At 41.5% G+C, this 20813-nt stretch overlaps 2 protein-coding genes across 3 annotated transcripts; both read right to left on the bottom strand.

Moving 5' to 3' along the window:
• Nucleotides 1-341: 341 nt before the first annotated feature.
• LOC143140261 (lysosomal-associated transmembrane protein 4B-like) lies at nucleotides 342-7857 on the bottom strand. Its single transcript, XM_076301050.1, has 7 exons — nucleotides 7610-7857; nucleotides 6503-6620; nucleotides 4917-4990; nucleotides 4650-4772; nucleotides 4461-4559; nucleotides 3214-3309; nucleotides 342-2006 (listed from the first exon to the last, which is right to left on the bottom strand). The coding sequence occupies exons 1-7, from the start codon at nucleotides 7700-7702 to the stop codon at nucleotides 1932-1934; spliced, it is 678 nt and encodes a 225-aa protein (XP_076157165.1). The 5' UTR covers nucleotides 7703-7857; the 3' UTR covers nucleotides 342-1931.
• Nucleotides 7858-10475: 2618 nt separating this feature from the next.
• Nucleotides 10476-19715, bottom strand: mtdha (metadherin a). Of its 2 annotated transcripts, none has more exons than XM_076302328.1 (12): nucleotides 19364-19715; nucleotides 18542-18640; nucleotides 17936-18023; nucleotides 17565-17726; nucleotides 17010-17057; nucleotides 16691-16861; nucleotides 16398-16475; nucleotides 16226-16303; nucleotides 15701-15819; nucleotides 15393-15497; nucleotides 14985-15072; nucleotides 10476-12147 (listed from the first exon to the last, which is right to left on the bottom strand). In XM_076302328.1, the coding sequence occupies exons 1-12, from the start codon at nucleotides 19703-19705 to the stop codon at nucleotides 12086-12088; spliced, it is 1440 nt and encodes a 479-aa protein (XP_076158443.1). In that variant the 5' UTR covers nucleotides 19706-19715; the 3' UTR covers nucleotides 10476-12085. The 2 variants fall into 2 exon arrangements, with proteins under 2 accessions (XP_076158443.1, XP_076158444.1); XM_076302329.1 differs by having other exon boundaries at nucleotides 18542-18631.
• Between the last annotated feature and the right edge of the window lie 1098 nt (nucleotides 19716-20813).

Here is a 20813-nt window from a genome sequence, read left to right as displayed (position 1 = left end):
AGGTGACCACGTCTCCTCCGATCAGACTACATCAGCCATGATGGCAGGCAGTTTTCCAACAACTTCATCAGTGCCGTAAATCCATTCTGATCCTCCTCGGATGGACTGTGCACAAGAGATTGTGACCGGAGCGGCTGCCAAACACGTGAAACGGCACAGTATGGTGCATGGGCTAGCCGTCTAACCCAGTCAGGGCTGACACGGCCACTGTGACTTTAATTCACCTGCACTGATGACCGTGACAACACGCACAGCCACAGTTGAGCAGCCTACAGCACGCACCCAGGCATCGGAAAATCCCCAGATGAAACCATGCAAACACAGAGCAACAGCCATTCTGCTGAGGTGCTGAAGGAGGAATTTTATTATCAAGAAATGTGCAGAGCCAAAAGACAACATGTGTGACAGGACAGTACAGCCCTAAAACTGATCTTAATCCACAGCTTCTAAACTGTGTCAGCTGCTGTATTTAGTAAAAGGTGACTCTTTGTAAGCAGCCTTTATAAGATAGACCTACACACGCTGGATCCAAACACTGGAGGATATTAGACATCAGTGATAGTTATCACATATCATCTGTCTATTTGAAATGCTGACCGTCTTTGGACACCACATTTTCACATCTGTGATTAGATAAGACGAAAGTTTAAGTTGCAAAAGCTGCAATAACAGTAAAGGATAAAAGAGAATCTGAATGGTGTTCTAACTATTCTAATTGTTTACTAACTGCAGTGCTTACCATGGTATCAACATGATCAACATCAAACTGTGTATTTTCCAAAGATGACATTATAGAAATACAGGACAAGACATTTCAAAGCTTTATAAAAAATGGGAGAAAAGGATTACAAGCTAACTACAGTAAGCTACTGAAGACTGAGAGGAAAGCATGTGGTCTTTTCCCTGTCATGGTCAGGAACAAGAAATAAGTTTTGGACCAGAAACTGACCATATCATTACTTCCATGTCATTAATTACTCATTCACACCCATTTCAAACAGCATCTACAACAGACAAGATCAAATCAAGATTGATATTATATGTGCAAAACCTTATAGGTCAGCTGCCAGCATAGGAATACAGAAATAGTTTTTTTCTGTTAATTTTACCATTTCAATCTTCTCTATTATTATGCCATCCAATTTCTGCTCCATCTATCTGCAAATATTGCATGTACAGTACATATTTCTTCAACATATCCAGCCAACTCACCTCACAAAGTGAGTACCGAACCCAAAATTCAATTGAACATTATTCATAGCAAATGGGTTATATTATGACAACACACTGTCACTGTCAATGTGTTATCTCAGGAAGACATTTGTTTTTTTTAAGGGTAATATTAATAAGCGCTACTGAATGTTAACAAAGTTCTGTTAGACTTGGGAAACTTTGCCATCACAACATTTTCTTAAAGTTTGTACATAGAAACATAGTATGAAAAAAAATCCCCTAGTTCTTACATTCGGGGCAGGTCACCACAGAAATGGTCATTTGAAAAGTGCTTTTGCGTAACCCCCAATCATGTCACTCTCATTGCTTTACAAAAAATGAGCTATCTCAGCAGATGACAATTCTGGAGAAATTCACAGTATTAAAAAAGAGAGGGGTTCGGGATAGGCGAGGATGGAGGGAGTGGAGTTTTGGAGGCGCACTGAAGGGTACACGCAGAATCACGGAAAGTGCAAATGGAATTGGAGCTGACACATAGCTACTCGTTGCCTGGACAGCTGGGCAGCCCCGCGCGGGGAAGGACATGGCAAAGTCATGCTCCCATCTCCTGAGAGAGAGAGAGGGGTGGGGGCAGGGCAGCGGGCGAGGCCGGGGAAGGTCCTTTCTTTGGAGCGGGCAGGGAGAGGGCTGGGGGAGGGCTGATTGAGAAGAGTGTCTCTCGTGTGTGCTGCCTCTCAATGGCTCTCTCTTTTTCACGCTCACGCCGAGACATATTGAGGAGGTGGCTCCTTGGGTGGAATAGCGATGGCCTCTTCATATGGGGGCAGCAGCACCTGCGACGACACACAAACAGAAAAGCACCATTAGACATGAAGCTTTGCAACATTTTAAAACAATGCATCACAGCAATGGCATTAGCAAGAGGCATTACAGCCTGTACCCTATGTGCTTCTATATATATATATATCCAAATAGCATCAGCCATGGCTGCAGGGGGACCTGTCAAAAGCTCTCAGTAGCATGTCAAGGCCAGAGTCTAGCTGTGTGTCCAATCCAGGCACGGCTAGTGCGAGTAGAATATGCTCCGAGGGGATAGCACTCCAACACTGTCAGGAGGTCCTGTGTGCATCACTGAGAGAGTCCAAATTAACTGGACACACACAGACACTTATGTAACTCTCTGTGAAAGCGAGCGTGTGCGCGCTATGTATTCTAATGGCCTTTCCTCTCAAAGCAGCCAGGCACTTGGCGATGCCCCGACACCAGAGAACCAGCTGACCAACACCAGCAACCCTATAATCTCACATAAAGACACTGAACCACTCTATTACTGGGATATTTAGGACATATGCCACTATTTAGCACTAACATGTGTGACACAACAGCAGCTGAATAATCAAAAGATGAACCAAAGAGCCAAGAAGAACACACCGTATTTTAAGCGAGAGCACCTAGCACAAGCACAGAGCCCATCGCTGTGAGGCATGAGGAGGGCTTGTCTGGACTGGATCAGCGAAGCACGGGGATGTTGCAGAGGGCACAAGGAAAGAGGCTGGAGATTAGTTATGGCTGTGGATTATCAGCATGGCAGACTAAGGAAAATGCCCTCCATAACACCCTCCCCTGTAATATGACTCAACAATAAGAAGGACATGAGGAGACAGAGCTGATCCATCAGTCTCATGCAAGCCCAGCTGAATAACAAGTCGTACAATATATATTCATGAGTCCTCTTGAAGACTAATGTCTACCCAGGCCACCAATTATCAAACATGTTTAAGGGTCTATTCCCACAATTTAAAACTGCAGTAAGACCAAACCCCCAGAAGGCTCAGAAGACTTTACATATTCCTATTGCCTGACTGTGGCTCTCTCATGACCAGTGCAGTGAGCACTGTTTTGACCACAACTCATGCTCTTATCTTGCCACTGGCTGCCCAACAGGCAACATAGTCAGTCAGCTGGCTCAGTGATGTCGCTTGAAGGGCAACTGCGCATAAATAGGCAATGCAAGGACACCGTGTCATATCCTTCACTTACTGCGGTGTCGTTTGTGGTGACGTAGACCAGCACTTCTGTGGAGCTTCTTCCACTGACGTACCGGTAGCAGTTCCAAACGCAGGCAATCAGGTAAGCCTGTGGAAGGCAAGAAATGACAGTCTATGAGGCACTCATTCAACCATACATGTGCGATAGTCCTTAATGAGAAATAATTAGCTGCTGCCATTTTCCAGTTGAGCCACAACCCCAATTGGTCACAGTGGCACCATAAAAGGTTATAGTCTACGTGTGAATAACCCTGGTGAAGCTGTACTGGAAAATGTGAACCACAAGGACAGATGACTCATCGTACACTATAGTTAGCAGTCAGCACACTGCACTCACATACTGATACTGTTTGGGTTTTCACTGGTTGTTCTGACATAGTAGCACATCAAGGTATGTGCAGTAGGCCTCTATGTGCTCTAATCCATTTCTATGCAAAACTACATCTGTCTGTCAGAGTGTCTGCATGGCTTAGTCCAACTACAGAACAGAGAGAAGTGAATGCTTTTCACAAGGACACACTTTTACATGTTCTTTACTATTTTAATTCATCCACATCTTGAAATCACATCCAAGACTATTTTTGCTGTACTAAATATTGTTTTGAGAAGGCAAACATGAGCTCATTTGTCCTTTAAGCATTTTGACGAGCAGCTAATTTTGGAGCAAATGCATGTTTCTGATGGTACAAGCCTCTTCTCTTCTCTGCCTACCGGCATTCACAAAGCATTTTATTCCACATCATAAGTCACATGGAATAATCTTGCCTCTGGATGATGGATATCTATATAAAGTCACAGGGGGTGGCTTCTCATTTCAGTTGCATAGCTATCTCATGCTCATAGCAAGCTTTAGAATCAAACTAAGCTATTAGTATCATAAATTCCATAGTTTCATATTTTCTTATGTGTGTGAAAGGCTCTACTTCATCATAGGTTCTTCATCTGGATTTTAAATGCATCTGCAGATGAATTTCATACACAAATACTCCTCAGAGGCCAACCCCAGTCTCAGGAAGAGAAAGTCAAAAGCCCTGACAAGAAATCTAAACACGTAGTCAGTGCAGTCTGCTGCACTTTTTCAAGAGGAGGAATACCTATCAGGTTTATTACAGCAATCCTAATTGCATGTCAAATGTCTGAACATGAACATATTGTTCACCATATCAATTCTACATTTATCACCATATTTTGCTTCTGCATACCTTTGTGAAATGTACCACACTATGCAGTGGTCCTTACCTTAAAGGACAGTATGCAGCCAACAAAGATGAGCACTGCAAACACTAGGCACATGTTGTTTGTGGACATGATGTCCTCTTTGTATGGAAAGGTTCCAGGCTGTAACGATTAACAAACCAAACATTAACATGTATCCATTTCATTACAGATAATCACTAAAGTCTGAATTAACTGTAAAGTTGTCCTCACCAGCTGCTGAAGGTAGTCTTGCACTGTGTTGGGATACACCACAACACTAATGGCTACCAGGGTGTTAAGGGCGAAGTCGAAGACTTGGTAGCAGAAGAATGGAATGATCCAAGCAGCATGTTGCTGTGAACAGAGCAAATAACAATAATTTAAACATTGAAAGACTTTAAACTTAAATAATTGGAAATGTATGACTTGTGATATTCTCCATACAGTTTCAAAATCAAAACAATACATTCCATCATGAGGAGACGTAAAGGGCCTTACCTTATAAGCCCCATATGTTGCCATGCCACAGATAAGAATCATGAGCAGGGAGATGGCAGCAGCAATACACATATCTGGGGAAAACAAATGTCATATTCTGTTTTAGTCATATAGACATGTTACTGTCTGATATGACTGACTTGACACACGACTGAATAAACAACATAACTAAAATACACAACTAAACTTTCTAAATAAATCTGCTCACAGAATTGATCAGTAAGAAACAGTTTGGTGCTTACTTGGTGTTACTGAGTTACTGTATGAAACATGGCTATGAGCAATTGTGTGTTTTCCAGATACACACCAGATTACATCCAGTACAAGATGTTTCGTCTTGGCCCAAAGTATTTTGTTATAGTGTTGGAATTTTATCAAATTAATCCAGGGATTCCAGACCATCCCATTATAATCAACACTGATTGACTATTGGCACAGTAAAATGGCCTCACTTCAGGGGACCATATCAGCATTTGCTCTCCATATAAAATTGGAATGGTAGAAGGGTGCACCACCAGAGCTGGGAATGTGAGTTGGACATAGAAAGACAATTCATTTAGCATATAAAAGATGGAAAGTCTCAGCACTCCTTCAGTGATTGTAACATAGTAACTGGTAAGGTTTTTGTAAGTCAAGTCATTATGAGCCACCTCTGTTATTTCCAAAGCACACTACTAACATGCAGTTAGCCTTTTTGTCTTAAACATAACCATGGTAAAATTTACAGACCAATTTGAATATATTATTCCTTTTATGTATGTCACTTTCCAATATAATTTCAATAGTGACAGCACATACTGTATGTAAAAGACTGAATCATATTCCCAGTAGCTATAAATTTGCTTTCTCCATGTAATTAATATGGGTTTATTTAAAAAAAAAAAAAATCCTTAATCCATTCTGTCTGGATCACCACATGCTGTGTTTTCAAAGTAGCATTACAAAACAAAGACGACAGAGCGACAGCCCTGACGCAAGGAGACTAAACCAATGGCGGCCTTCAGAAGAAGACTTAATCCCAGTGAATTAGGAAGGTCGCCTTTCATAAGAGTCACTAGGCATTGGCAGCGAGGATGCCCAACTGATCTTTCACCAGTGGGAGGTGTCACCATGCCACATCTATGCACACATAAACTTTGAGGACACCCAACATACAAAACTCTCTCTCTCTCTCTCACACACACACACACACACACAAACACACACACACACACACACACACACACACACACACACACACACACACACACACACACACACACACACACACACACACACACACACTTACAGCACCACCTGGCCCAGCCTGTAACGAAATGAGAGAGGGTGTGGCAGAGTTCTACTGGCAGGGCTTATATTTGAACACATGCACACCAGGATATCTATGGCTTAATATTCCTTTCCTTTGGAGTAAGTGGGCAATCACAGGCTATATGAAACCTAGGACCAGGAAAAGAGTCAGTCACTCCTAATAGCAATGATGAGGCCTTAATTGTTGTATTATCTGGTATGATAGCCTACTACTACTCATACAAATTCCTTACAAGAACATCCAATTTTGTAAGTCTATGAAGATCCATACTCACTTGCATCATCCATGACATCAAAGTCTGTTCCCAACTCGGCACTGGTGAGATGGTAGTGATACTGGACCGGGTCATTTAGGGCAGATAATAGGATGAGTAGGACCACTGCATTGATGAGCTGTTGGGGAACATAATGTAATTGAACCTATGTTGGACATTTGTAATGTTGCCTTGAGTTGTTTTCTTCAACATGCATGAGTATTATATTCAGAGTTTAGACAATGTTAACAACATTGGCCAGCCAGTGAATCAGCTACATAGGTTATATAGAAACTATAAAAGTGTAGGTTTGCATCCATAATGAACATTTGCTGGTTAATATCATCTTTATTAGCAAGCGTAAAATGACCCGCGTCGAACCGCTGACGGCTACTGAGGAAACGTGCTGAAATGTTGGACAGCTCCATGGGAGTTTGTGGAGCCAGGCAGAATCCAGCTGGGTTGCCCTTGCGATTTAACATCAATATGACCTGAAGCATATCACTTTGCTGATGGCCTTGATATGTTTTGTATTGGTTTGCTTGTTTATGATTAGTGCAAAGTCCTTGGTCATAAATTCTAGGCTATTCGTTCTGGAATGTTCCCGTAGACTGACTCAACTCATGACTTAACCCATAGGCTACATTTACTTTTCACCATCTATAAATACCTTTGCTTAGTGATTTGGATCAAGGTAAGAGATTTGCTCCGGTCTATTTTTACAGGGCAAAAGGGCTCTAGTTTCTAAAAACAAATTTTAACTTTGAAGATTAACGTTACGCTATGTTGTGTGACATCACCAACAAAAGCTTTGTTTGCGTAAAGGTTGACAGCGTTCATTGAAATGCTCTGCAACACAGACTACCTATGATGGTGCATACCAAACAATCATGCAAAAAGAGAGATAGCCACAAACTGATTTAAGATAACCCATTTTCAAATGAGGAACAGCGTTACACAAAATGGCCAGTAGATAGCAATGAACAGAGATATTAACGCTGCCTCACAACCCCTTAGGGGTTTCAAAAATGGGGGTTATGCTTTCAGAACACACAGCTGAGATAAGCTATACAAAACACAACAGGCTACACGAAACATTATGCCTAATAACTAAAAGAAACGCCTTACCATATACCAAATGCCCAAAATAATGGTGCCCGTCCGAACATGACAGCAAAGGCAGCAGCTGGTGGTATACCATCTGTCCCACGGGGAAATCATCTTTCCGATCCTGAACAATGAGACTATTTCAGGAAGACTTTCCTCTACTAACTTGAGGATTTTCTATTTTGTCATCTACTTATAGAATAATTCGCGATAACGCAGGCTCGTTAGAATCTCTGCATCCAGGTTGTGCTCAGTCCGTGCTGTTTCCGCTGTCCAGAATCTCCGCTCTGCAACACCACATTAATCCAGCTCATCTTGGGAACACGTGACCGGAGGAGGATCTTGAGTCAGACCAGAAATCCAGTGATGCAATTCGTTGTTCGAGAAGAAACGAATGCAGGTGTCGGGTCTAGGTGTTGATACTTTGGGGAAGTCTTTTCTGAAAGAAGCCTATTCATTCAGCACCATGAAAACGGCCATTGGGTCTGTTTGAGCCAGTTTCAACAGTTTTTCTTTACATATAGGCTACAGCATTTACAGAAATGTGAATTTAGATGTAGCATAGTTTTTTCTTTCTTTCTTTCTTTCTTTCTTTCTTTCTTTCGCTCTTGTTGTGGCAGACAGGTGCTGTCTGACTGCTTTAAAAGTAAATAACCCTTTAGTAGCCAATATGCTTTAATTATTATAAGAATACAATGTGTCGCAATATTCAATTGTGATCTTTAGCCTGTTTCTCTTCTTTCCCGTCCTGAGGAATATAAAGAAATACAAAACAAGACAAAAACTAAGTTCATGGAGAGCATTGTGATATTTTTTGTTGGATAGTAAGGCCTATAGATCAGATTTTTATGCTTCTCCTAAACTCAGTTTTGGTATACTTTGATGGGCAAAATGTTTTTATAATAATAATAGTAATAATAATAATAATAATGCTGATAATAATAATAATAATAATAATATGTGTTTATTATAATATCTGTGTGACTGTAATGATGATAAAAGTCAAAGGACAGCGGATGAGAGGACATGGCAGATGGTCACTGCTAAGCACAGGGTGCGGACCAGCATGCTGACGCCATCATTACACCTTTGGAATTTGGAGGCCTGGGAGGTCAGTGTTGGATGTAAGACTGAAGCCTGTAACTACAAACTCAAACAATTGTCATGTTTGGGGATGATGTGGAGTTGCTCTTGATCCCGTCTCAAACCAGCTGTCACTTCCACTGTTACCAAAGCTTATCAGAGGCTGAAATGAGTGCAGTGTGTAAGGATGTCAAAAATATCATGTGAATGTTGAGCATTGTGGTCCCATTGAAAATTTGTCAGATTGCCGACTGAGATTCAGGAACCAGCACGTTGCACATCACAGATTGATTTGGGGAGCTTGGAGGAAGGTTTTCTCCTTTTTAATGACACTAAAATGAATACATTTTGAACTTAATGAAGTGATGACCATACATACAGGCTAATAATAAAGTTTTATAGGGCTCAAATGAGCTCATTCAGCTATATTACCTGAACTACAATCGCAAGTTGCAAAATGTGTCATTCAAAGATTGTGAGGTAAATGCCTCTCTGAGTAAGACCCGAATAAACAACAAATAAACAGCAGATCATTGAGATCAACTATCGGTTCTCGACCTTAATGGGAAAAAAAATCCTTTTGAGAATAAGACCTGTTATTCAGGAAGTCTCCATTCAAAATAATGGCATTTGCAGATGAGATAAGCCAGAGAATGAACCAAACAAAGCAATGTCATCCTGTAATGAGAGAGAGGGAGGATGTGATGTGAATGAATGGGCTAGACTTAATCCTAAATGAGATGAGAAAGGGCTTGGGAGGTCAACTTCATCCCACGTGCCACGAGACCCTGCAGCAATGCTGTCCCAGAAGAGAAGTGAGTGTGTTTGTGTGTGTAGAGGGGGATGCTTATCACCTGATTTCAGCTGGAAAACTCAGCCTATCCCATGTTTACAGCTGCTGACAGTGACACAGATTTCAGGTGCCGCTATTTAAATGTCATCATGTTAATCTGATGCTGGATGCAGAGCGGAGGCTCACGAGAGAAACTGTCAACAAGGGACAACACTAAGGCATTACACAGCTTTAAACAAACATGGATGTTTATTCACTGAGCACATGATCTTAGGCAAAGCACTCTACAAATCATGTGGATACAACTTGCATTAAAAGGTGGGATAGTGGATCATAACAAATATATTTGCAAGCTACAGAAAAATGACCATGATTAAGTACTTACTCTCTACATATAGGCCATTTTTGTTTTCAAATAAATAATTGTAAATCATTAATAACCTATGTAGCTTTTAACTAAAAAGATATGCACAGCGTGGAATAAGTTATATGACAATGGACAGGCCGTTGGTTTTTGCCAGTCAATTAAATCAACTCAGCTGATTGTACAAAAATCTTCAGACAGCTCCTTATTCTAATGCGAGACATCCTATCTAACAACACTGAAAGAGATGTTGTGATGAAGTAATAGATAAGTAGTGAGGTGGTCTGATGTAAATACTGTATTTTGCAGTGCAAAGGTATCAGATACAGGTATACCCAGGGATGGATTACTGCACGGGCCTACCGGGCCCAAGGGGTCAGGGGGCCCTGAAGCCCAAGCCTTTGCATGGAATCATTGCCTCAATATCAACAAATCAGGATGTAGGCCCCCCCCCCCCCCCCCCCCCCCCCCATATATGACAATTAGTGGGGGGCCCTTAATACATCTGCGCCCAGGGGCCCGAAAGTTCATAATCCGCCCATGGGTATACCTAATATATAGATATCAGGACATGTCACACTTGTAATAGATATTAGAAGTGCAACACATTTAAAAATTATTGTTGACAGAAATAACACAGTGGTTTTGTAGATCAAATTTATTTTAACAAATCAACATAGAAATATTGCCGCAACTTCAGTAAACATAGTTGTCTCTAATCCATAAAACCAGCAGGCCTAGGTTAACAGACACATAAGGTGATATCTTGCCTCACCCCTCACAAGCAGGGGTCACCTCTAGCACAGGACCGGAACGCACCTCTGAGATCCACAACTGACCAAGGGGCAGAACATCATCAAGGGATTGCAATCATGACTGCTTAAAAACTTCAACTTCACAAAAGCGGACATGAAAAATCAATCCAATTTGGCTCAAGCTCGATGTCTTAAGCCTCTGTGGACCCTTGGTCATAAAAGAATATTTACAGTGAATGGTAAACAGGCAAATGATATGATGCTGACCATGGTATTTAATGATATATTAGACTGTATATCAAATTCATGCAAGAATAAGTGCTGTTGTTCTGACATAAATCCCACTAAAGACTGGGCAGTGCAGCCATAGCTTGCAAAAGGGACTTCTACAGTTCAATAAATACAAAACAATCAACCAAACAAATTAAGATTGAACTATAAAACTATAGGTTAAGGCAACAGAATTGACCTGATAGAAATGTCAGAGACATGGACTTTAGAGCTGCTCAAGCAATCCTCTAATATTACATCAATACCCCAAATCCAATGCAAAACGTTCACATTTCACAATTAAAAAAATGAAGCCAAATAACACCAAAGGTGCAGTAGAGCCAGTGACACAGTGCAATCACAGAGAAGAAAAGGAGAAAGCCCTTTGGACAGAACATGGAGGTTGCCACATAAAGACAAAAAGAACACATCTAAAGGTAAAGCTAACATAGCACAGAACAGCTCTGAACCAAGGATGGCATTTCCTTACTAAATTTAAACATTTGATAAACTGAATATGCACACATATGTACAATGGAGGCCAGATCTCATATAAGTGTGTTAAAACATGGAGGACATATGTAGCGTGTGTGTGTGTGTGTGTGTGTGCAAAGGGAGCCCTATGACAGGACTCTGTCATATTGGGATCGTCCCTCTGACATCTCAATGAAACCATACGACTTTGCTGCCCCTGCTGTTCACCCACGTACTGTCTGGCTTCCTCGGTCTCAGTGCCTCTCTAGAGGGGATGTCCTATCGACCACTACACATCTGTAGTACCAACACTACTGCGTGCAAATCACCAGTACAAAAATACCACAGAAAGGTGAGAGAAGAAACATTCAAAGTAAACATGTTCCTTAAAATGTCTTTCGTGTTTCCAGGAAAGTTTCACATTACCTATAAGACACAGCTTTCAGAAGTACTATTCATAAAGATAAAAAATAATGATTTGTATTCTTGTCACCCACAGCAAAAAAGAGGACCATGTTAGCTAGAAACCTTTCCTTTCTGAAGGCTGGCTGGTAGTGCACATGGTTAGGATTCAGCACTCTGGATCGGCATGTTCTGCAGCGCTTGTCTACTGTGCTGATCCAGCTCAGCGTTTGTCATGTTTATTTAGTGTGCTTTTTGGATTTCTGAGCAGCACAGTCAGTGTTTTCTGGCATAAAAATCTGCACTGTGTGATTATTGCACGAGGACACCCATTTGCATAATGCCCAGCCCTGCAATCATGTCTCTCTTCTGGCCTTCTTCTTCTGCTTAGGAACTTCTGTATTCTGTTCCATTTTTTCTGTAGGAGAAATAATAAATAAAAACACTTGGAATTTGAGGGACCACATACTTTATAGGGCTGTGTATTGGCAAGAATCTGGAGATACAATACATGGGTTACAATTTGATATATTGCAATACTGTGCAAAAGGCGATATATATACAAGTGTAACTTTAGAAAAACGTGTATTATAAAAAAAACACCATTCAAAAAAGTTTGCTTTAGACAAACAATAGAGCATCACAGACCCGCCCACAGCCGATGCCGGAAGTAAGAATTCAATACAATTTCTCTATTGACAATTGGGGTATAAGCCATAAAAACGTAACTGCACATGGTAGACTTAAAACCAGCTACGGCTGTACTAAGCGATTGTATATGCTCATATAGACGCCAAAAGATCATGGGGCACTAACCTTGTTTTGAGATAAATGTCTTTTAATCGCGATGTCTTGGATAAGTACTTCATTACCCACAATCCTGAACAATCCCACAATCCCACAGTGATGCCTCTGATTGGTGGAAAGGCCGTTATGTTCATAGTTTGAAACTTTCTCAGTGAAAATTATTGACAAAGATGGCGGAGTCTTTTACTGCCTATGGTGAAAATCTTAATGTAATTAAAAACTTTCTTGACGAATATTGGTACTTGTATCAACAAGGATTGTGGTTTATACATCACACGAACTTAGTCAGGGCCAATACACTATCAAATAGACCACTGTAAATGTTAGTTTAAACACTCAAACTTTTCAGGTAGCCGACAGGCTAACCTTTAGCATTTCCGACATTGTATGTCATTACATAATGCAGCTAACGTTAGCCTACATGCTGCAACACGGGTATGAAATATATTGTTTTAATCAGTGTCCAAAGGGGAGAAAGCCACTTTAAATCGGCTCACATTATTGACTGTTGTGTGTCCGAGAGTCAGCTTGTGGGTTTTGTAAGGGCCAGAATGAGGGACAAGACCTACAAAGTTGTGGTGAGTTAAGGAGGTTGGTAACGTTAATGCTGCTAGCAGTTAGCTAGGCTACTGTAGCTTTCATACTGTATGATTCATATCAATCATTAACCTAGGAATACTTCTTCGTGCATTTAATGAACAATTGTAATAATTCACGGCAAATTAATAAACTGAATATGGTGGTCCAAGAGCAGACCATGCACCGGTCCATGCAACAGCCCGACTGAGCAGTGAAGACAGCATAGGATGACAGTCAGGTACGAAGCACTGCACCATGTTGCTAACGTTAACGTTAACCGCTTTCACACACACACACGATATAAAATACACAATGATAAATCTAAAATTCAATATCAAAACACTATTATTTACACGATTACTCCTGAAATAACTGCTATTAACTGCACATTCACTAAATAAAAATCACTGTTTGGAGAAAAGGGTTTGCGTGCTGTCGCCGGTTGGAAATTGTTCAAATGGCAAAATCGTGCCGTTTCGTCCTTGCTTATATTATACAGTGAGGCGCGGTGGTTTATGGGATGAGTAGTTCCTTCGCTCGGAAATTAAAATATGTACAGTCTTGTACCTTTGACTTTTTCTGGATTTTCTCTTTTTTTTTTTACTCGAAATGATATGTTGGATGCTTATGAGTTATGCCTTAGCTGGTTAGCCTAAGACATGCTGTAAAACTCTTTAGATACGGATTTTTCCAAAACGTCAATGGGACAAATTAATGGGAATCTTACTTCCGGTGTTACATGGCAACTGGCACCCATGTTAACTGGCTGCGTTGGTGACGTTTCACGAGTGATGACGTTTCTTTCTGCAAGCGGCCACATCTGTCAAAGACTCGTCATCAATCATGAAACGTCATCAACCAGCCAGTTAACATGGGAGCCAGTTGCCATGTAACACCGGCACCAAACCGCATTTCGGCTGTAGGTGGGACTGTGATGCTCTATTGACCGTTCGCAAAACCCAGCCCATCGAACGCAGATGAGCCAATGGCAGTCCAGTAGCTCCGTACAGGCAGACATACATGGCCCGTCAACTTCACTTTACGGCTCCATATAAATGTATTGGGAGCCTTGATATTTGTCCGGTTTTATGGGATTTTATAGTGATATGAGTTGAAAAGGACAGTCAAATGACATATGTGGGATTAACACAACACCGATACACAGACAAATGCCTTTCAATCTTGATTACGTTTTCTGTAATTATGTTAAATTAGATTAAATTATGTCGTCCCAGATCTCCACTAGCTGCTATTTTAAAGCAAAGGGTTGATGCTACTCCTTAGCAAACCATTACGAAACAGTGCTCCACTACATCTGTGGATTAAGTCACACAGTCAACTCAATGTAAGTAAGATAAATAAGGATGTTAATTGTTTTCAGCATTGCCAGCATTGTATATAAAATGATTGTCACTTGGAGGAGACTTGTAAATAACTAACGTTAGCATAGTTAGCTAACCGCTGCTAATAACATGCTAGCTTCGTCACGTCAGAGAAGCATGGGGCTGTGCCACTGATCTGGGCTGTGCACAGCAGTGTAACATTTATTCACCATATAATAATAAAGTTGAAGTGGCTCTGCAATGTAGGCTATGCACAGAGAAAAAAATATATGTATTCTCTTATCTAACTCTGGAGTAGACCTTTAAACTAATTTCCCCAATAGTTGGCGTGTTGCTTTAAATTAAAACCATACCATACCAGTGTACCTCTGTCCAAGCTGATTTGTCGCATGCATATGTGTGTCTGTGTGACACATTTACAAGACATACACATTGACAAACATATACACACACACTTGTACGCACTACAAATGTGCCTGTGACTGAATGTAACTGACTGAGGAGCATGTGCATTCTACACACTCACTCTGAACTGCTGGAGGAGGTGTGCTCTGTTTGCCAGGTCCTGGCTCTCCCATAGCTGCGTATGCCTGTGGTTTGGATGAGCCACTCTCCTGTACACAGACAAAACATGGTCATATGCATAACCATCACAACAACACCACTTTCCTTTTTCTTTTTGAAGAACTACTGATGAAAGACAGCCAGTCTAGCAGCCAGTATAATTTCATGTGTGAATTTACTATGCTACAGGATAAGTGTCTAAATATCACATTCTTACAAACTTGTTTTTTAGTTTTAGTGTTTTGGCACTGTAAAAAAAAAAAAAAGGCAAGACAAATAAAGAACAGTTTATCAATATTAGCGTGCACTTCACACACTTGGTTTTAGCTCTGTTCTATCAGTCAAGTAAAGAGGAGCAACTTCCTCGTACCATCTCTGCACCATCACCCTCCTCTTGTTTCTTCTTTTTCTTCTTCTTCTTGGATTTTGCGATTCCTCCATCACCCTTCTCTTTGTCATCATCTGAGTCTATTGACTGGAACAAAGATACAATATACACATTACTAAACATCTTCAGACCAATATATGAACACTTTACTTTGGCATTGTATGTTAGAATATTCTGTTAGACCATACATAGAATTACACTATGAAGAGTCCTGAGGAGACTGCTATGCCACAAATATGTCTTCCAGTTTCAGATGAACAAACGGACAGTGGGATGCAGTTGGCTCTCACCTGCTGGCTGACCGGTGCTGCTGCTGGGGCAGGAATGTCCACTGCCGGCTCCTCATAATTTCCCCACAACTCTGTCGGGGCATTCCAATCAGAGGTGGGGTCCACTGCAGCCAAACCATCTGCCCCAACACACACAAGCACAGTTTTAAAATCGCATCTACCCATCTATCCATATTCCCATCTATATAGATTGCTTGACATCTCAGTATTCTTAAAGCTTGGCCGCACCACACTTTGCTGCTGAATTATGGGCATACAATGCAGGAACCCAAGACACCACGGGCCATTCTAAGCATGTGATCTGATTTACAAAGGCTGACAAAAGGAAATTATGTTCATAATGAGCTCCAGCTCCAGCTAGGTAGAACTGATTGTTATTGTTTGTTATTTATTTCAGTGATTGAAATGAAACAAATGACGATGAAGTTAGTTAAAACTTTCACTTAATAGTCAACTGACAGGAGAGCAAAAACTTGAATGTGGAAATACTTGAATGTGGAATGTTAGAGAAGTTGTTAGACTTACTGAAGCTGGACCACTCGTCAACACTGGCTAAACTGTCCCACTGGAGGTCTGCTGCTGGCTGGGACATGGGCTCGCCACCTACGGCAAATGTGTATTACTCTTCAGGTGTCCCCTTTCACAGCTGTCATCAGAGCAGCGTGATATTTAACTACACATCAAAGCAGCTGCTCACCAGAGTTCAGGCCCAACACATAGTTCACAGGGTTCAGTTCACTCTTCATCCGTCCGTCCATGCTGCTCCAAGACCCTCCTGCATACAAGACCATTCCAGTTAGACAGTTTTCACCAGCCCAGCCCAGCCCAGTTAGCCCAGCTCAGAGCCCAGCCCATCCCAGCCCAGTTAGCCCAGCTCCTAGAGCCGAGCCCAGCCCAGCCCAGGCCAGTCAGCCCAGCCCAGCCAGCCCAGCTCCCAGAGACACATCTACCCACAACCAACACTGTCCGAGTGCACTGTAGCATCCGTACCATCCGTCTCCTGGGTCCAAACTAGTGGCTCAGGGTTCCTGTGTCCAGATGGCTTCATCATGGGTGACCACTTCTCACTGTCTGAAGGGCTCACTGGTGATCCCAGTTTCAAAGTGGGGTCAGTCCATCCTCTGCTATTCACCGACGGCACCTCAGTCCAAGTGCCAGGAGCTGTGACAAGTTAACAGAGTTGAGTGATATCTCAAATCACAGAGTTGAATTGGAAATACTAATCAATTGAATTTACCAGGAACCAAGCGGTCTAAGACCACCGTAATCTGTCAAACAAACTCTACATTCACACATGAGTCAACTGTACCTTGGCCCACAGCAGAGTCAGCCTTACCAGCCTTAGCATGTGCTGAATCTACAATGAGAAGAGGAGACTGTGATGAAGCTGTTGGACAGAGAGCCCCAGTATATCTTCTCCCTCATTCCATTGCTTGCCTAAATGCATTCAAGCACAAATAATGGACTTGTTTTGTTTAACAATAACAGTGTTAAGACAGCAAATTGTCCAACATTGCTGTTTTTTTTTTTATTCATTTGACAAGTCTGTTGGCTGTGAGCTAGCTATCTTAGTTTTACACAAAAACATTGTGTGGCCAGTTTTTACTTTGTACTTTGGAGTGGGTAAGACTGTCTTTAGTGGCAGGCTAGCACATATCGTTGACTTGCGCTAGCCTAGCACCTGCGAACTCTGCAATTAGAAGGACTGGATGAAACGTGTTGAAAACGGTCTCCACTGATAAATATCACACTTGCTTACTTGGAAATGAGGTCTTATGTCCAAAATCCTGAACCACCCCTTTAACTAATGCCTGCTGACAGGTAAGGGCACATACTGCTGTCTGTATTGCCCCCAGTAGCGTACCTCTGTTCTTCCTGGATCCCGAGAAGGCTGTTGGTGCAGATGTAGCTAGCTCCCCCTGGTGACCACTCCTGTCCCCTCCTCTAGGACTCTCATCGTTTGGGCCTTTCTCTTTCTTGCGCTGCTGTCGCCTCTCCTTGTTGCTGACCTTTGTTTCCCAGTTACCTAAGAGACAAAGCGGTGTTTTTTATTGGGACTTTCCTTTAGAGACCTGAGGTCAACTGATGAGGGGAGGCATCTATCAAGAGATCAGATGGGCCTCTCTCTTTATCCACAAGTGAGGACTGTTGCAGACACACTTCCACTGTTAGATAGTTTATTTGCAGGAAAAGACAAAACGGTGGTTTTAATCCAAAAGTGTGCTGATCTCTTACCTTCATCTGGCTCTTTGCCTTCCGGTGATGGCAGAGGGGCCTGGGTTGGTTTAACCTCAAGTTTAGCTTTCTTTTTGTTTTTCTTCACCTAAATGCCATGGGGAGACATGACGCCATGAACACACACACACAGGCAGGCAGGCAGGCAGAGACAGACACACACACACACACACACACACACACACACACACACACACACACACACACACACACACACACACACACATTTACCTTCACATTCATTTGCACAAGAACCAGTCAAGAGTGTAACTTGGAACTCTACTGGATGTTCAAATTCAGCTACATGATCTGACACAGCTAAAAGTAAAAGGACTTCCGATCTACTTTTGGAAGTTCTCCACTGAGATGCTTCATCAGCATATTCAGATGACAACCTGACACTGCCACCTGGCTCTCCCTTATCACTGTCCTTTCACTTAGCCAACCATCTCACTGTCCAGTCATATTTCACCCACATGCAGGGCTTACAGAAAATGCAGTGTAGATTCACAAAGTTGGAGTAAATTAGACCAAGTTTAGTCTCATAACATAGTCATCATTTTGTTAGAGCTTTAATTTTTTTATCGCCTGTAGAAAGTGACTTACCTTGTCAAATTTACTCTCAGTTTGAGGCTTGGGGATGTCTTCAGCGGCTTTGACTTCCTCGGGTGGTTCTGATGCAGTCCGACCGTTTGGCTGAGGTTTCTTATATTGAAAAAAAAAAAATGATTAAAGGCCAATGAAGTATAATCTATCTAAGGTGCACTCTGTGGTATCAGCTTATAGAAATTGCTCTGCATCAGGTTAAAAGACGAACTTGAATGTCAACATTTCAAATAGAATATTTCTTTATTTATTTCCCTATAAGAACTTCAACCTTCTGTCAGAGAGATGGGCTGACAAACCTGTCTCCTTTACGGACCTCGGCCAGTAAGACAGCAAATGTTATGGTCATGATTGCTGTCTCCAGAGAGGGTTACGATTTTTTTTTTAACAAATAGTTAACGTTGTGTAACGTAATGCCAACTTAGTTAGACAAGCTAGCTTAGTCATGTAATTGAAAAGACGTGAAGCATTTTCTATGCAGTTAGCTGAAGAAGTTTGAAAGTAACGTTACTCTGGACAACACAGCAATTGCTAACTTAGTTAGCTTGCTAAGTAAACACCATAACGTTAGACTGTATAAAATAGGTAGCTAAACCATAGACAGTAAAAGAGAGCTAAACACGAACAAGCACCTCTATGCTAACCAGCTGTTAGCCATATGCTAACAATGACTAACTGTCAAACTAGCGGTTCATTCGAATAACGTTAGAAGCTACTGGCGAGCGATTTGGTCTTGACAGGCAGCTATGCTAACGTTACTGATGTTTATTACTAAAACATGAAAATATGTCTAGCCATGAACGTCTATAATTAAATAGATACCTTGTCGATTGATTTCTTCTTGTTCTTCTTTTTGGGTTCCTCGGTTTTGATAATCTTGGTCACTGAGGCCTCCACAACATCACTAACGTTACTCTCACTCACGATAGGTCTCCGCTTTCTTCCAACGCTGCAGGCCGCTACCCACGTAAGCACAGCCACCACAAACAGACCGATAAATACAGTCGAGAGAATGATCCATGACGGGCAAAGCTCTGGCTTTACGTCTATTTCTACTCCAAGCTCGGTTTTTAGGAACTTCACTCCCAAGGACAGGACTTCACGTACACGGCTCGAAATTAGTTCAGCTTGCTGCACCGCCAGGCCTTGCCAGTCCGTTGCCATCTTTTCAACAGCCAGACACGGGAAAACAGCATTCAGCAGGACAACAACTGAGTGCGAGGGGGGCGGGGTTTCATCTGACAGTTACATCTTTGGTTACATCAAAACAATGGTAGCTGTCCAAAATTAATATTTTGAATGGGGAATTTTTTCAAGCAATGTGCTTTAAATTTAATTTAATCTCAAACAAAAGAGCTGCATTCCTTAGGCCTAGATACTCTCCAAGTAATATGATGTTAGGCTATACTGGACTACAGTAGCCTAATACAGAACAACACAATGTGTGCATCCACCCATTAACAGTTCACAATTTTCCCATGATGTTTGTTTTCCATGAATTAATATATTCTAGGCCAGGGTCATAATTGCTTTGCACAATTTTGGAAATTTATGTTGAAGAGCAAAGTGCTTTAATTAAGACTTGTGTGTTGGCCTACCTATATGTTTCAGCCATAGACTGTATCATACAGTCTATGGTTTCAGCTATTATCATATTTCACAATACATTTACAGGAATATCTTTAGTTTAAAGTTATTCATCCTATATTAATATAAAACTGCCATAGATTGTTAACTAATTCACAACTTCAGTGGTTCTGCCCGGATAACCTTTGATCCCTCAAGCTTATACTATGACTTGGGTGACTAACTGCAGAGAATACAATATAATAGACTACCCCTCACAAGAGAAAGAGCACCTCTAAAATCTTTAGATTCATAAGCAACTTGGTGCAGAATAGTCAAGATACACTTTCCACATGCAGTGATGCGTCTCCGGTATGTGTCCTGAAGGTGGATGACAAGACAGATCTGTTGTTTGATAATGTACTCAACTAGATTTGGTCTAAAACTGTAGAGCTACGGTTTTATTACAATATTTAGCAGAACGTATACCTTAAAGGCAAGCTGAAACCTTGTGTGCTAACTGAAATAGGTTGCATTCACACAGGACACCTAAACATTAGGCTAAATAAACACTCACTAATAAACAGTCTTCCAAGTCTGTCTGAATGAAGTATAACTGGCTGCGAGGATTACTGATTTTATGTATGCCTGCCATATGTGCTTCACACTGTTAAACTACATTTGGGAAATGTGATGGTTTATAGAT

Source organism: Alosa pseudoharengus, unplaced genomic scaffold (assembly GCF_046254945.1).
Source record: "Alosa pseudoharengus isolate Yale_2024_CS ecotype anadromous, Long Island Sound unplaced genomic scaffold, YU_APseudo_1.1 YU_APseudo_1.1_scf_23, whole genome shotgun sequence".
In the NCBI taxonomy this organism is placed as follows: Eukaryota; Metazoa; Chordata; class Actinopteri; order Clupeiformes; family Clupeidae; genus Alosa; species Alosa pseudoharengus.
Note: the sequence above shows the minus strand (reverse complement) of the source record. Positions and strands in the feature narration are given on the sequence as shown.

What these genes read in the sequence shown, in the direction of transcription:
- mtdha (XM_076302328.1), bottom strand. Translation starts at nt 19,705, where the DNA reads ATGGCAACGGACTGGCAAGGCCTGGCGGTGCAGCAAGCTGAACTAATT. An exon ending in TTGGACCCAGGAGACGGATG is followed by an intron (nt 16,476 to 16,690) that starts GTACGGATGCTA and finishes TCTTGTATGCAG; the next exon opens with GAGGGTCTTGGAGCAGCATG. An exon ending in AGGGTGATGGTGCAGAGATG is followed by an intron (nt 15,073 to 15,392) that starts GTACGAGGAAGT and finishes GTCTGTGTACAG; the next exon opens with GAGAGTGGCTCATCCAAACC.
- LOC143140261 (XM_076301050.1), bottom strand. Translation starts at nt 7,702, where the DNA reads ATGATTTCCCCGTGGGACAGATGGTATACCACCAGCTGCTGCCTTTGC. An exon ending in TTTTGGGCATTTGGTATATG is followed by an intron (nt 6,621 to 7,609) that starts GTAAGGCGTTTC and finishes GTTCCCCAACAG; the next exon opens with CTCATCAATGCAGTGGTCCT. An exon ending in AAGACTACCTTCAGCAGCTG is followed by an intron (nt 4,560 to 4,649) that starts GTGAGGACAACT and finishes TAATCGTTACAG; the next exon opens with CCTGGAACCTTTCCATACAA.